Raw genomic sequence first — 18,654 nt, 5'->3', positions numbered from 1 at the left:
ATACACACACACACACACACACACACACACACACACACACACACACACACACAGTATATCTAGATAGCTATTATTCATTCTCACAAAATGTATAACCAATTCACTAAACTGCTACTCAAATAGCATTCCCAAGCACTCAACACTTTTCAATCACCTCCGGAAACGTGCATTCTAAAAATCTGCATTTCTGTTTCTTTACACAGATTAGTTTATTAGATTGTATGAGGACTTTATAAAACACTGAATGGAATTCATAATCACCTCTGAGACTCAACACAACAAACTACAGTTGAATATAAAACACTCCAATTTTACTTTGTTCATAATGTTACATGGCCAATCAAATTTAATTTATTCTAATTTATTCACACAGAAGGTCAATTATCCAAATGATTTTAATTCAGACAGCACCTGATCTTGGAAGCCAATGAGCCATTTAAAGGGCATCTGTTTTTTTTTTTCTTAGGTATCAAATTTTATATTCCTCCCCTCTCTCCTTTTGCACGAACAGACAAAATAAGTAACTAGTAGTGAAAAGATGATACGCAGAGTGCTAATTACTATAAAGAGCAACTTTTTAAATAGACTGTGTTCCACTTAAAACATGAATCAAACCTTACTGTTTTACATAAACAAGTGACGAACAGTCCCAGCTCAAAGTACATGCTAACTCAGCTGTATTTACTCATGTAATACAAGACTGGTACAATTACTCTCCCTGGATTCATTAAACACGTTTTGTTTTTTGTTAAGACAGACAGACACCTGGATGCAACTGTCACAACTCACTAAGGACCTATAAAATAGCTGGGGCAGAAACCTCTCCAGCCATCTGCAAGCATCAACAAATATTGTACAGGGTTCAGATAAACCAGCAATTGGCATCAAATAAAGCTATGCCCCAGTGTAAATGTTTGCAATAATATCATATTCCCGGAACATCTCACTAGACGCAGCAGTCCTAAGAATTAAGTTTGTCTACAAGAGGAAATAGATGATTTTTAACAGTATTGCTTAGTTCTGGTCCTAGGACTCAAACATGACAGTTGTTTAATGTGCACCTCAATACTGATACTATAGTACCAGATAGGTGTATTAAGTGCTGGCCTGGATTTCTGTTGCAAACCTACCAATCTGATCTAAACATAATTTATCTCAAAGCTATTGAAAAACGAATCATTCTACTTTTTTGAAATAGCAGACCACAATGAAAAAAGAAAAACTGTCTTACGGTCAACACTTTGAATTCAATAATGCAAGAGTTTCACATAGCAAGACAATGTTTAAACAAGTAGATGTGTCACCTTTTTTAAACCTCTTGATTGAGACCAAACAGACTAATTGGGGTAACACAAACTGTAACATGTTTACACGACAGCTTTATTGCAGTGAATGTGTTGCAACTTTGAGCTTGCCATTCAAAATAAATTACACCTTTAGAAGTCTGCTAAAACACAATTAAATGGTTCTCTTTTCCCAGGGTAGAAAGAATGACGAGCTCTGTAGTGCTGTGGAACAATTGTCAATTACAGTTACATATAGCGCTAAAATCATTTGATTCTCAAAACTGTGCTGCCACATTGTGTAATATGGGACATGACTTACTGTAGCAGACAACAGAAGAAAAAACCAGGAACAGTTGACAAAAACTATTTCATTTCATTCTTTGTTATTTATAGTCACAGAGGAAAAATAAATGCATAGAATGACTGAAAAATAAATATAAATTTTAGGAGGAAATGTTACAAACCCCCTTCCTAGTGCTTTCTCAGATGCGATTTGGTAACTTTGGTAAAACGTCATTAAACCCTACAGTATATGCCACAGCCCTCCGAATGTATTCGCTTAATTAAGTCACTTACTAAGAGAATCACAAGGACTCGGTAAAGGGTAAATGGGTTAGTAATTTACTGGACTGGAAGCAGTCAGGCCTACTCTTTCACAGCAAGTTTCAAATCATTTTCTTTCCTGCCATTCAATATTTGTCCAGGTGAAAATTTAACCCTCAAGCTTTTGACAGGATGCATTTGGTGTAAGAACCCTTCTTGAACACAAACCCCTGTGATTACAGTGGGACAGTTTTCTAATTATTCTGTCAAACATCAATCTCTGAATGTTTCAGGTCCTTCAGAGCTGTGACTGACAGTGTAATCACTGATATACTTAAAATGTAAGTATCAGTACTCAGTGGCAAACAGGTGGTGACAGGCATTGAAAAAAATTTAATTGTAAAGGCACTATTAACTGACACTCTGAAACTCTGGGTAAGGTTTACAAACCCACAAACTGTGTAAACATTTCGGTTTTACAAGCGTTGGCTTATTAAATTTGCTCAAAACTCTACTATCTCTTAGGTATAACAATAAGGTTCACAGACTCACACAAAACTGTTTATATGTCACAAAATGACAGAGTATATGGTGTCAACAACAAGCATAAAAATAAATTGACTCAAAACTTGACTTAATTCCTTTAACAGCTGTTATTGTATAGTACACTGTGCAGATGTCACCTGTGATACGTAGCACATAATTCTCTAAATGACCATTTGATACATCAGTGATTCATTTATCCTAACAATATTATGTAGAATATAAGTTGCATCTCTGCTACAAGTCAGCAAATCTAATATACTTGCAAAAGAAAGAATGTAGGAGGCAGTAATCATGCAGGGTGTTCTACATCCTAGACTTCACAAATTACTGAGTAGAACACAGCTGCATATTTCCAATCCCAATATCCAAGAATATATTTGTGGCAGTAGTATAAAGCCAAGCAAAAGTGTCCAAGGAAAGAATACACATTCCCTGACTTGATTTGTTCTGTGCATATGGCATTTATTGTATTATTATTATTATTATTATTTAAACTAAAACAAAGAAAAAACATGGTAACAACATTTGTGTTTATTTCATGTTATTCTTTTTCTTCTCCAAATTAATACATCATTCCCTGTGGCTTCTTTTTTTTTCCTGTTATAAGATAAAGAGGTATATGTACATCTGTGAGGCGAGAGTGTATTAAATGGAATGTCCAGACAGTAATTTATGTGTACTTCCGCCCCTCACCAAGGTGCCCCCCCTCAAAAAGATGACTTTTGCCATGGTCACGAGATCTTGGTAAGGGAAGTCCCGAGTTGGTTTGATGCCATCTACTGTCGGGCGGCTGAATCACAGACCGAAATCCCTTTGACTCATCACAACATCATACAAGCGTTTCAGAGCAAATCAGGTTTAGAAAAGCCAATTACAGTTACAGTAATCTCTATGAACAGCAGCCAGTGGGGTTTAGCATACCACGCACATCACTGAAGAGAAATGCACCCACAAGGATGCAAATTATAGAAGCCTGTGACTTTCTGATCTAAAACGTTTTGGTTCTAACACTGCATGTGCGTATATCACCAAAGTTTCAACACTGGTAGGTTACACTGCAAGTCCGAGTAAAGATTCTGGATAGAATCCTGGATGGAAGAGTGTCATAATTCAGTATTCAGTTGCAGATGTCAGATTTGACTTTATCAGACAGGACATCCAGTACCATATCAATGCGATTATGAAAATTTTATCTCAATCACAACAGGAAAAGTAGAAAACAGTTATGCGGCAGAGCAAAGTTTAATACCAGAGGTGGATGATAATCATTTTCATGTACAAGCATGTACTGCAAACACTTTGTGAACTTTCAAAGACTTTAAAAGTCAACAAAAGACAAATTCTAGAATGCCTGAATCTCATTTCTATATGACAGCAGAAAGGAAGAGTATAATAGTCTCAGTCCAGATCCTAGAGGAATGGGTTATAAAGCATGTCAAACAATCAGGATAACAAGTGGAATTCCTACAAAGTCTGAGTTCACAGAGGGCAAAATGTGATGAAAGGGAATCTTGGGTAGCCTATTGGAACTGAAGACTTGGGAAACATGAACAAATTAGTACAAGTTACTTTGACACTAAGCAGGGTTCTATCATTTGACAAAGACAAGCCATGTTGCTGACATGAAAGCACATTTGAAGAGTGCACTAAAAAACGAAGATATGAACTGATGGAAATGATAAATCAATTCAAGATAATATGTGAACTGGATTCTAGTTTAATGAAATAAAGCAAATTGATGTATGCAAATGATTTCCATTCACACGAAACATCTACAGCTAACTATGAATTTTAAAATGCCTATGCTTTTGATTGGAGCAGACTGAAGTTCACTTTTATGCTGTACCACATGTATCGCTAGGATTAGGAAAATGACCATTTTGGAATATGTTGTGTGTGTGTGTGGGGGGGGGGGGGTTATTTGGTGGTGGTGGTTGGCAGGGATGGGGTTAATTCCTTGCCTTGTCAAACACATGTGGAAATGTCGGTTTTGTGCACAGCCACAGGTTTTAATTGGTTGTATTAATTTAATTAGCAACACCTGCTAGTAATTTAGGCAAGCGTGCATAAGCAGGGCAGCACATTGAGAGGCTGTCTACGTTAAGGCTAAGGCCTGAAGGAAGCATGGGTGGTCACACCTGACAAGGTGTAAGTTTTTGGTACTGGTAAACAGCTTAGCTGTCCGGATATAGAAAAAACTTGAAACGTTTAGTAAGTACTCCTGGGTGGAATTAGGTTTTGTTTACTTTTTGCGTAAATAACTAAATATACAAGCCCCACCCTGTTAAAAAACTACCTGTGATTTGAGTGCTGTTCCTTTTATAAGGAGACAGAGTAAAAAGATCACTGTGGCAAACTTACCCCGGTTTGTCACAGTAGTCATATAGAGATAATCTATTCATGTTCCAGAATGACTTTCATAAATAAAAATAAAAATCTACTTTGTGTTACATTTATTTATTTATTAAAGCCAAATCCTTCACAATCCAGAGAGCACATTCTCAATCACAAGTTGAGGAGAAATACCTCCAGAGAGCACAGGAACTAAACCATTCTGATCAGGCTTCTGTGACTTTGAGGCAAAAGGTAATTTGTTCTTTTATAGTCTTCAATGAAGAGTCATGCTTTGTGGTCCCTTTCAATCGAATGATTTGCTGGATAACCAACTTTAAAGATTCATCACATACCTATTAGATATCAGATTGGTCATGGATTTGTAATCGTATTATTTGTTTATTTTCACTCCTGGAAGCTCCTGTGATGACAAATAAAACAATGCCCCATATAAATAAAAAAGAGAGAGACAGACACATTTTATGCCAGTATGGACCATAAAGATGATTCTGCACATCAAATCTGCAAGTTACTACTCTTTAAGACACAAAAAAAAAAAAAAAAAAAAAATGGGGGGGGGGGTTATTGGGTATCATCAGACGTCCCCCTTTATCTTGTAGCAATGCGAGACCTTCAAGATTTGACCAAACTTGTCTTCAGGACTATTTGCATACAAACAAAACATTAAATTGTTCTTTTACAGTGAGGTGGTCAAGGAACATGCTTGTGGCATTAATTAATTTGAAAGGCTGTAGCAGAATTATGATAAACCTAATGAACCTCCACTGGTCAACACTGGTTTCAAGATCACTGCATTTGTGAACCAATTGGGGGAAGCCAAGATTGGTTCATTAGAACAATGAGAAAGCTTAGCATAGAAGCAATCAAGTTTCTATAAGCATATTAAGCATAATATTTCTGAAAGGAAAAACAAACTTAAATGTTACAAATCTAGCAATAAACTATGTAGGTACACTTAAAATCACCAAATTAACATTCAGATATCATTCTTTACAGTCATGTCAAGTCTCACATACTTAGTGTGAGACTCATTCATGTGCATTTTCTCAGCCTTCCTTATCCCACGCACACCCCCCCCAAAATACATCCACACACCATATGCTTTGTTTTTAGGTACAAGTGAAATGTGTCATACAGTACATATCTTTTTGAAGAATATGAATACAACAGAGTGATAGAGGATAACAAAAAAGGTTACCTGTACATTAGTGTTTGATACAAAATCAAATTTTGGTGAGCTACGTGTTCATTTTTTAAATGTAGTGTTCCCGTAAGCTGTGAAAATGCAGCCACCAAGGGAAAAAGACGTGATGATAAAGTTACCTGCTGTTCAACACGCTGGGCTAGTTTCTCAAAGCCATATACTCCAAATTGTCATAGGTATGAATTTTCAAATAGCAGAAATGCATCCACTAAAGTTACCAACTCAGAAATAGACAACTCTGGCATTTAATGGGGGCTTGTAGTTAGTCTGAAATGGGTTATTAATTGTTTTCTTGTTCTGTCAGATAAACAGCTGCGTTATTGAGGATTTGGGCTAAAACGCTATGGGAATGTAACTCTGTGTAGATCACCACAGTTTACGTTTTTACCAACTGAAAGGCCAATCTAGCTGCGTCCAATTTTTAACAAATCCACCACAAAAAAAAAAAAAAAAATAATTCAAAGATAAGGGAGGGGCATTGCAAGACTCATCGATAGACAGTTCAGTACTATTTTTTGGTGGTTGTAGTACTATTGAATACTGACAGATATGCGTTTGGTTGAATGATACTAAAAGCTCAGTTTAAAACTGTTCATCTGGTCAGTCATTCACTCACTGTGAACTGTGGATTAAATTACACCCTCTTGAAAAAAAAAAAGTCTCACACTTTTAGTGGTACCTGTCTTGCAGTTAAATGGAACATATAGAGTACATCTTAAATGTGCAGTTTTGAAAGAAATATGACATAGAAAACAGGTTTTTTTTTTTTTTTTTTTTTATATATATATATAAAAGAAACAGCTGGTACTATGACAGGTAAAAGAAAGTTCTGAGTTTGCTTTCCTTCCCTTCCAGGAAATATGTTAGACTTGCACAACCTGGGTGCACAGCAATGAATATATACTATAAAAAAAAAAAAAAAGATTTATCACAGGCCATAAAATGTAGCTGTAAACCTACTTGTATCAAAGTAATGTTATAAAGGCATGTCACACCAGTGCAACCAATGAGACAAATAGCTCCTCTGGTAGTGTGAGTTACTTTCCAGCAACGTGGTGCCAGAACTCTTGCTAGTTGTCAAAGAAGTCTGAAAGAGCTAAACTTGAAATACAGAGGAAAATGAGTTTGGTGCCCCTGGGTGCCTCTTTTCACTACAAGGAAATATAAAGCATAAATGACATTCCAGAGGCAGTGTATAAGCAGAAAACAACATAGCTCTGAAGCTTTGCTTCATTTATTTGATGGTGATTCCCAGTGTGTGGAAGAAGTACCAGACTGTCTCAAACTATAATCTTATCCACAGATAATATACATAATGGGCATATTATAGTGTGTGTGTGTGTGTGCCACAATTATCCTTCGAAATGAGTTGGTCAGCAACCTAAATCTTAGATAATACATGCTTCATACAAGAACATAAAGCAGGATTACATGCACTACAAAACTAATTATATGTGTGCCCAATTGAAGCTGTTGAAATCAATACACTTTGCTCAACATCAATCAATTCAGTTCAACTTAACTCCTTTTCAGTCATGGATTTTGTACGAACACTGCAAGCATTTGAGACATTTTGAGTTCATTATTAAAACTGTACATCATAAAAATACATCCCTGGTTAAATTTAAACCAGCACTGGAGAGACCACACTCAAGGGTGGTTAATTCTCTATGTAAAACCATTATTAATGGATGCTATTGAACGAATCAAAAGAACGGAAAATTAAGAGGGATTAAAATGATAAGTAACCTAAAATCTCCAAAATGACGATACGGAGACGGTCTGTTGTGATTCTATAGAAATAGATTCAATAGAAAGTATTTGAATATTTGTACTGCATTTAAACACGTTATATATTGCAGGTAGAAGTCATGGACAGAATACCGTAATCAAAACAGATCACTGCTATCAGCCTGCACATGAGAAACACACAAAGCAAACTAGTCTTAGGTATGCAATCATATACAGGTATACAACTTTTGTTTTAGGGGAAAACTTAACTAACTGTTTTAAAATACTTACTTAGTGCTGAAAAGATTACATTCTTAAAACAGCAATTGAACAGCTGATCTTTATTACACCCTCCAGTGTTAATGTATTAAAGAAAAAAAGTGATATTCTGAACTTTAGTTAATTAAGTCTGTGTGTACCTTGTTTTATTTTAGACATTTGTAATTAAAACATAGAGGACATCGGTTTAACAACCCCAATGTGTGATTAATGATGCTTTAAAAAAAAAAAAAAAAAACTATAAAAGGAGAAGACTTGACTAGTGTCCCTGCTAGAAACTTTATGGCACATGTATTACATTTTGGAAAGGCAGTGGAAACTTGTTAATTCTTATTTAACATTTAAAGCTACTTTGTGGGGTTACTGTAGAGTCTACAAATCCAAGCAAATATTAAGTCCCTGTCTAAAATGGTCTATGAAATGTGCAGTTTTGACAGCATTCGTTTATCTTGTATGTTGTAACTAATAACATCATAGTTTTAAGTGATCATTTAACGTTTTAATATTCATGGTACATAAAGTTAATTTTGTAGTCATGTTGTTCAAGCCCTGTCCTCATTTTCTAATCCACTGCACATATTACACATATTAAGTTATCATTTAAAATTGAAAAGATTTACTGTTCTTCTGTAAAGACGGAAGCAAAGGCAATATTGCGTTACAAAAATAATTAGTTTCAGAAATGCTTTTTAGTCTTCGTCATGTACTTAGCAACATTCCATTGTTCCTGTAAGGAAATACAAATGAACCAATCAAGTATAATCATAATAATAAAAGAAAGTCAGTTAATTTAAATTACGAAACTAAATTGGATGGTTAACAGTTCTCACCTAATCTAATTCATTATAATAAAGCCGAACATGATTAAAGACTAAGTACAAGAGAAGATATTTGCCAAGGAATAAAAAAGGACCCCTTAAAATTAAAATGTATTGCCATTTGTTTACCATTGACAGCTGTTGACTCACCAAAATTCTTCTTGGTGAAAAAGTATACAAAGGTAAACATGTTTCTATAATAATACTATTTTCAGCTTAGATATGATTTTGCAATTAGATAAAATAACTCTTTGCCAAAAACAGACACGGGTGAGACAAGGATGTGTTTCCTTTATAGTAGCAAAGGGAATCTTTATCCTGGATTTCTCCTACTCACTGTTTAAATAATTTGGTACTGAACGTTAGTGCTTGTGAAAGGTATGGGGGCTAGGCCATCACTGCATCGCAATTACAAGAATGACAGGAGAAACCACAGTGTGAATCTTCCAATGCACCTCAGCCTTATTATCAATCTCTTTTTAAACCTGAGACAAGGAAAAAAACTTACATTCCAGCATGCTATGTGAAAAACAATGCTATGAGTGCACAGTAGACGGATTCTGTATAGTCCAATATAGACATGACTCTGCTGTATGACTTTTTTTTGTTAGCTTAAGTCAACAACTCATTTTAGTATTTGTAGTTTATTAATGCAGACACTTTTCATGGAACTCACAAGTATCAAGGGTGCATATGCTAATATTACCTACTGTCACTCACAGTGCATACGCCTCAGGAACACAGAACAGGCTAGCAGGCAAAGTACTTTAGGGTTTTTATTCATTCTTTTTTCTTTTTTAAATTACTGTACATCAAAATACCCAAGGGTTGTGAAAAACAGCTTAATGTATCACACCACTTATTTTTTTCCTTCAATAGCAGGACATGAAGAACTGTTGTAACTTTCTGTTTTCACCTCATTTTTACTGTACCACAGCTGGTGGAACTGCGATTCACAATTTATTGTATGTACTGTTTACATATTTAAGGGCACTTTATTTAATATAGACAATCTGACCGGGAAGATAATAAGAGGCTACCGTTTCTATTTGTACACACGTTGTACATTAATGCTAAACAATGATACATATACTATTAATATAATTTAAGTAAGTGATTTAACTGTTCCATCTGAGTCGGTACAAGGGTTTTATTTATATATATATATATATATATATATATATATATATATATATATATATATATATATATATAGACACACACACACATACATACTTCTAGTGCTAATAAACATCAGTGAATATGTGCGGTTAGCTAACTGTTCATAATGTACCATCACAGTTTTTTATTGCCTGTACTTTTTTTGTTATTACATCCCTGCCACCAGATTCACAAAATGTACTGCTGAAAAATGTAATGTATAGCTCATATGTCAAGTAATTAATTCCAGATCACTTAATATTTGTAGGTGTGCCTTTTGTTTGTCAAAAATTCAGATACAGTATTTGGAAGCAATACTAGTTTAATGAAGCTATGTTCCAAATCATAGTTATCATATTATTATCAATATGGCTGAGAGTATGTAGTTGAAAAAATTGATGAATGCTCCTCATTAGCTAGCAGCTTCTGACTCCCACTGTTCTTTATTGGTCAGCATTAATGGAATTCCACCTGTGCTTTGCTTAAAATCCCTTTAGAATCAGCAACATGAAAGGAACATAAAGCACTTTGCCCCTGTGTTTGCACTTTACCATGTTTCACCAAAATTGGGACCACAACCTCTGAATGAGTACGTTTTCAACAAACTTAAACCCTTTCGACAGCCAGAAGTGTGACATACAACATCACAAGAAGGAGGCAGAACCTCAGGCGCTTCCATACTGTGAATTTTCAAAATAGATTTCTGCCAGCTGACACTGATTTCTCCCATCAGTGCTATATTATCTACTTGTCTGTCAAAATGCTGGTCAAAGACCAAGAGAAGCTGTGGTTCAAGTATCCACATCCCTAAGCTGCTTCTGATTACAGGTTTTATACATAATTCACAAACCACTATTATATCTGTAATAACAGTTCCTTGACCTGTAAGTCATATCCACAGAAGCAGTTAGTTTGACAGTATTACACATAAGAGCTTCTTTGAGACACATGGTTTTCCAATATCTGCTACAAATTCAAAGTTTAGTTTACTGTTAACACATTTTTAATCTTTGTTATTTACATTTCCACGGAAGGACATTATTAACCCACTAGTGCCTGTTCTACATAACTTTTTTTTTTTTTTTTAACTGTAATCAACACTGAACCATAAGATAACACAATGTGATGTACAGCAATGTCCTACAGTCTGTACCTTTTTATGACCCCGCACACTGCAAGCGAGCATCTTCACCTCATCTCATCTCACTGACAGGGGACACAATCCGTATCACACAACACTGCCTGTTACACATATTTTTGCCTACCATAGTGTAGTTTTAGATATGTTCACATTAGTAAGCCGAGAACCTTGGGAAGTAAGGGGTATAAATGGAAAATAAGCTAGATATGAATAAAGAGGGTTGTACACAAGACAAAAATGAAGCTGGAACCATGACGGTTATGACTAACAATTTATCTCCCCCAAAAATGTGAAGAATCTCATATAAAACCTTATGGATTTATAGATGCAGTTTGAAGTACCATAAGTACTTGTGAAAGAAAACACTGATCAATGAAAAGTATACATGTACAGTAAGAACAAACCTAAGTCATAGCGTACTACATAGGAGTACTACGATACTATATTTGTACAAAATATATATTTGATTTAGATGTAGACATGTTTGGAAGAAGCCTTTCTTGCTACCATCCACAACGCCCAATCAAAAGATACACTGTGCGGTTAATAAGCAAAACAAAACACATCATCAAAACAAATGTTTCGACAAAAAAACCTTTGGCCATGTCTCTCTTTTCCTCAACACATTTTCTCTAATGCTCCCAAGGATTTTTTAAACAGATCCTGAAAACCACCTTTTGCCTCAGACCTAATCTAGTTCAATGACAAGGTGACCTTTGGAATACTTTTTAGTTAAGATCAGGGAATAAGTGTTCTTATGTTCTCTGTAGGCAATCTCTGCAGTCTATTTGAAGATATACTGTCAGTAAAGATGCATTGAGCCCATACACAAGAAATATGCCTCATTTCTATCTGACAAGTTGGAAGAAACACTTTTCCAGCATCAAGCCATTCTTGACACTGTGTGCCATGAGTGGCCATGACATTAGTCACCACAGAAAACTTCACAGTAATGCACAGCATGTAGACTGAAAGAAAGAGGAACCAGGATATTTTCTACCACCACTGGAGAAGGTGTGTCAAAGCCCAAGGGATGCACATGTCATTGTTACGGTGTTTTTCTGGAACTTTTGGAACAATCCATACATCTGCCACTTAATTTCTGGCACGTGCCCCTCCTAGTCTCTCAAGCAGAGCTTATAGGGGAAGAAGCACATTAATAATCACTGTGCTAATAATGTCTGATGGATTTAGAGGAGTCAGACACCCAGCAGCAGTTCAGCCACTTAGACACAATTGATGAGTTGGATAGTAAAGAAGTGCTAATATTTTTCCCTTAAAAACATTTCACAAGAATGAGCTAAGCTGTAGCGTAGCCTATATTGAGGGCTTCTGTTTTTCGTTTCGTATCAATTTCATTTTCCTGCGCTTTATTTTTTAGCTATTTTCGAGTTATGTAAATAGTTTTTCTGGGGGATTTTGCTTTTTATATACTGTAGGAAATTACTGTTTTCGGTTAGCGTTGAGCATTTTTTTCTGTCACAATATGTATTAACTCGACAGTACTCGCACACTTCATATACCTTAAATTCCTTTGCTGTCTTGCACAATGAAATCCTCATGATCACGTGCATATTGTTCTTGGGTTCCTGTGTGTTTGGGCATTTTTTTACATTTCACCACGATTTGCAATTCTGTTTTAAGTTCTTTAAGTTTGAGGAGATAAGTCTTTTATCTTAAAAAAAAAAAAGGGTCACAGACTTCAGTCCACAAAGTGTTTTATTTTTGTTTGTTTTTTTTACGACTTTTTGTTATTCAATACTGTATGTCATTACATTTCAGAATGCATTTTCATTTTGACTGGCAAATGATTTGCCAAAACTATAGTCATGTAGACAAATGTTTCAGCTAATGCTTTCATCAGTGTTATGAAGTCTGCTTTGTATCAATCCTGCAGGCCTCTGACTTTAGAGACGTGTAGACATTTTGCTGCAGAGCAAAAAGATGCAACAGCACGTGTGTCACGGATTGCTTGTGTGGCGATATCAAACCAGGAACTGAATGACGCACAGTTGTGCAGTGAACGCGCTTGCTTGTGCCAGTTTATTAAATTAACAAACACAATGTTTAAACAAAACACTGAACAACACGTTGGTCAAAATAAATAGACAGAGAAAACAGACGAACCCCAAACAAGTATTGTGCTGGTTTGTTCTCTCTCTCTCGTGAGTGATTCATGCAGCTACACATACAGCTGTGCTGGGATTCATTTGCTAATTTATCATACTACTACATATTTTAATCTGCATGTGAAGTGATTCTGCAATCCCCGTGCCTAAATACAAATCTATAGTTTACATCACTCGTGCCACATATCCTACATTATATCCCGTGCACCAATATGTATACACCAACCATAACACATCACATACAACATAAAACAGAAAATAATCCTCTCCCTACACTGAAACCCTAACCTTAAGGTGGGTACGCTATACTGCAGTCATTACATATCTGAAGTTGTTCATGTTTGGCAGTGAATAAGCGTTTTTGTTACTTTAAAGAAAAGTGACCGGAGGTGCTGACTTCCTCAGTTGTCTTGACAGGAACATTTCCTGGTACCTTTGTAAGCACTGCACTGTACATCTGAAATCAATTATTTTATATACAAAGCTATCCAATTTTTGTAAAGCACTAGTACAGGCACAATTTTATTAAATCGCTGTAAAATTAGCATTCTAATATATGCTGTGGGATTACATAATAAACCCAGTTCTTGATTTATTAAACTGAGCTGACAATATAAGCTGTTCTCAAACACCGCAGAAAAGTAAAATCATATTAAACAGCGATTTTTAATAAATAAGATATATATATCACTTCATTTTGCCATTTCTTTGACATGATTCAGAGCTATAAGCACAGACAAATTGTGGAATGTAGTCTCTCGGGTTAACCAAAAATAAATAAATAAAATAAATAATATATAATATATAATAATAATAATAATACTAATACTAATAATAATAGAATGTTTAAAAGGCCATTTTAGTCTCTTCATTAATTTACACTAAGATGTTTGAAATCATTCTGAGAGATTCTATATTCTTATTTTCCCTATGGCTGTTTGTAACTTATCTAAAGCAACTGCCAGATCCAACCTTTCTCTAGCAATTTTATAGAATAAAATAAGTAGAGCAAACTTAGTTGAAAGGTCATACAGTCACTTGAAATGTCCTTTGACTCACCAAGACCAGACTTGCTTATGAGTTCAGGTCACAGAGAAAACACCCTATATTACACAGGAAATACATTGCTTAAGTTTTATAGCAAGGCCCAACGGGTAAGAAATCAGGTGCAGGTTTATCAGCAGAGCACGACAAAGACAGGAACCACTTTAGAAAGAGTGGCTTTAGACTTCGGCTTCAACCTCCACAGAAATAAAAAAAAAATGGAAAAAAAATGATCCTGCTGCCCAGACAGGGATCAAGGTAATGAGATGTGGAAGGAGTACAGCGTTTCAAATGGATGATGCAGTTTTTGTAATCATGACAAAGAGACGTCAAAAAGTCAAACCCTAAAGACAATTCATGAGCTGCAACCCCTACATCCTCCTCTCATCAATACTTTTTACGGCAATCAAGAATCTTGACAGTGAACGTGGACATGGAGATTTTTGTTAAATCTACTGTACAAGCAGAACTTTAATCTGAGAAGCTTGTTTAGTATCTTCAATAATACTTGTCCTGCACAGAAAAAAAAAAAAAGGCAGAAGAAATACAAGTGACTCAGTAATGTGATCATGTTTACATTATTGTCTTATGCACTTCTCTGTATTTAAGATTTTCTTCTTGTTACTGCATCTTGTAAAGCGCTCTGTGATGGTGGTCCACTATGAAAGGCGCGATTTAAAATAAAGATTGATTGATTGATTGATTGATTGATTGATTAATGGGTGTTTAAAGCAGGCAAGTGACCAGAACCATACGGATAAAAAACAATGTGCATTAAATTGAGCACCATGTGTAAATAATTAAAAGTTAACCTTACTAATATGTAAATACATATGACGCTTATGGGATGCCAAATTCATAAATAAAATGTAAAACCGAACCACACAACAAACATAACGCTGATGGTCAGGCTTTGTTGGTGCCAGACAACTTTTTTTTGAACTGCTCATTATCGAGAAAGCCAGCAATTTAGTCAGTATAATTAATCTACTCCACAATATACTACAACAATTAGAAAGGTCATAAATTGCATTATACTCTCTCCAACGCAGCTGGAATGCAAGTGTCTATTAAAATATCAGTCACATATTATACATTAGTTCGCTTCTCTTGGAAGCTGTATAAAATAAAAATCACACCTGTTTTACACAGGGTTTAATTTCAGAAACCCTTAAATGCTATTATTATGTCTTCCCAATAGTGGACAAGGTAGTATTTGAATAGCAGCTCAAAGGCTACACTCTAAGGATAGGGATCAAATGTTAATCATTAGTCACATAATAATAATATGTGTGTAGCCCAGAGAGATTGCTTTGCACAAGAATATGAGCTGCATGCATTGTTCCATCAGTTTTTGAAGCATGTATGGATGTTACAAGTGATGATGTAGTCTATGTGACTAACATACATGCATTTCAATTAAGCACAATGGCATGTGTTTAACAATTATCAATAAATACATTGCAGGTAATGTATTTTATACAGAGAAACTGAAATTGGATTTATAGATCCTCAGGAAACTAAGTACTGGCACTGGAGCTGCAGATCAGCTGTTTATGTAAACCTCAAAAATCCCCTGTGATATGCAAATTCAGATACAGAGAGGTTTAATGTCAACCCTTACTCTTTTCAAATTAAGAACATTCAAAATGTAAGGGTACAGTTATTGGAAGCAGTACAAGACATGGTTGTTAAGTGGATTTAAAAAAATGAATAATCTAGCAGTGATTGAATGAACATTGTTTGCATCATCTCCGTTTGCGCTACATACACACACACTATATATATATATATATATATATATATATATATATATATATATATATATATATATATATATATATATATATATATATATATATATATATCAGAATCAGTGGTTTGAAATTATGGCCTTTGATTAGTTAAAACCTCATCACAGGAACAAACACAGATTGAACTATTGCCCTGACATCCTTACACCACCAGGCAATAGACTCTGTCTGTCGTGATTGGTTTAAAAAACCATCAGTACCACTGTTTGGGTGATTTGACACTAAATGTGTGTTTTTTCCCTTCTTTTTTTAAGTATAAACTGTTCCTCAAAACCATGTATGTTTCACACATATAGGAAAAGATGATAAAATATCACTAGTAGACCTACTGTTGTGTTAAGAACTAGTACTGTAGTTTTAAAAAAAAAATCAATGTTTTATTAAAATGACCTGGAGATATTGTAACTGTTTAACTAAAAAAATAAAACATTTGAATTTATTTCAAACATAGATGGTTGTGTGTGTATGTTTTTTTTTAGTTTTTTTTTTGTTGACCCTCACCCTTGCTTACTGCCCATTTTTGCCTATGCCTCAGGACCAAAAAAACAAAAAATAATAATTTAAAGATTATGCTGTTATTTTCAAAGGAAATATGTAATACATAAATAAACAAAATAAATAAGTCAGTCCTTTGATTTGTACAGCACAAGGTGCATGGATTTATGTAAGGTCCAACAGAATAAATACAGCACCCAGACAATTACAATTAATCAATATCTAAAAAAACAAGAGAACCAGAAAAGAGAAATTTATCATTGCGTCGTTTGGTATTTGCTCAGTACTTTCTCACAGAAAAAATTATGCAGATTGTACTTACTTGCAGTGTGCTGGGATACTATATATATATATATATATATATATATATATATATATATATATATATATATATATATATATATTGAGTTGTAATATGTAACATTTGCAACACAATATGAACATTGCCAATGATACTGTAACCATTTAACATCCAAGAATGAAATAATCAATAAATGAGCACACTAATTGGTAAATGGCATTCTAAACATTTTAACTTTCTTTTAAGCTTAAATATATGCAAATATAATGTTTGATATTCACTCAGCATATAATCAGAGACATCAGTGACTCTACAATTCTCACCAGTGATGCAAATAATAAGAAACCTCTGCAGTGAGATTTGTAAGGCAGAAGTCCCCCACTCACTGAGATTATATAGAGAGCACAAAATGTGTATGATCCACACGATCCACAGAATCAAGTGCGATGTCTTATTGCTCACAAAAACAAATTATACTGAAACCTTAAACTTTGACAAAACTGATTTAATAGAAACGGACATGGATTCCCTCCCTTTTGCTTTGATTTCAGGACGTGGTGTTTTCTGTATACTGTGTGGAGGTCTCTGAATTTCCCAAGCAGCAACTACAGTATGCCCATCTTCACAATTCATTTTAGAGCTTAACACCGCCCCTTACTGTACTTGCACAAACGCATACATCTGTGTTATGTCATGCGATGTCATATTAATAAAGCACTAAAGAGAACTTGCAATGGAGGTTATTTTTGTTTTGCCAGATCTTTAAATTGAGTATCTTTGGTATACACAGTACAGTACAGCTATGGACAAAGGGTTTGTATCACCTAGAATTTTAGGACAATTAAGTCTACCGGAAGCCACAATAGTAGTACAGTATTTCATATCAGATTTAGAAATGTCAATTTTTTGTTGTGAAGTATACTAAACTACAAAGTGGTATGTAATTCAATATGTTAATGTAACATTCACCAGGTTTCATTCAAATTTATGAAGCAAAATGAGTTCATTCTACAGGGTGATGCAAACGCTTTGGCCATAGCTCTAGTTTTGCTTGAGTTTGCTTGTACATGTCTTATGACTACAAATACCTTGGGGTCAGCAGAAAGGAGTTTAAAAGCCTGATAGACCTGGCTCTCTTGCACACCTCCACCCAGATCCAGGAAGTTGGCTGGCTTTCCACCATGGAGATCAATAATATCACAGGTTGCCATTGCCAGCCCTGCCCCATTTACTAAAAATAAAAAAGGAAACACATTAGAACACTTTCTTCAAGAACAAGCTATATTATTTAAAAAGTACTGAAAAAAAAAAAAAACACATTCAGAAATGGGTGTCATTAAGCTAGTTACCATATTTTAAACCAGATATACCAAGAATATAACCAGTCATGAAAAAATGCACTTATTAATAATAATAATAATAATATAATAATAATAATAATAATAATAATATACATGTTGAATAAGACATTACGACAGTGATCTAATTAATAAAGATGAGGTACGAATTAACTCTCATTAATAAATGCCTGAGTGAAGCCCTGATTGGACAAGTAAATCTATTCCATGATCTCATGCATGTTTAGTATCTGCGGTCATTAGTGCCTCACGAAACAGAAAAACAAAAAGAATGACTTTCACCAAGAATGTTCCGTTTGACCCAGGGAAGCCAAGACAAATAAGTGACCCATTCACTCCCTGCAAGGCCCACAACCCATGTCTAATTACAAACATCTTACTTCATTAACTTTACTGGTGCTGAAACTGCATTATGCAGGTACTGTACATAGTCTTCTGAAGCTTAATAA

General features: G+C 34.9%; 1 protein-coding gene across 1 annotated transcript in view; it reads right to left on the bottom strand.

Annotated features, from left to right (window-relative positions):
• The window catches only part of LOC121329082 (succinate--CoA ligase [GDP-forming] subunit beta, mitochondrial-like), an 81,775-nt gene that overhangs the window by 19,815 nt on the left and 43,306 nt on the right, over window positions 1–18,654 (bottom strand). The window contains exon 9 of the mRNA XM_041274400.1: window positions 17,936–18,078. Coding sequence (XP_041130334.1) covers window positions 17,936–18,078 — 143 coding nt within the window. The remainder of the gene's footprint in view (window positions 1–17,935; window positions 18,079–18,654) is intronic.

This window comes from Polyodon spathula, chromosome 16, assembly GCF_017654505.1.
Source record: "Polyodon spathula isolate WHYD16114869_AA chromosome 16, ASM1765450v1, whole genome shotgun sequence".
Lineage (NCBI taxonomy): Eukaryota > Metazoa > Chordata > Actinopteri > Acipenseriformes > Polyodontidae > Polyodon > Polyodon spathula.
Note: the sequence above shows the minus strand (reverse complement) of the source record. Positions and strands in the feature narration are given on the sequence as shown.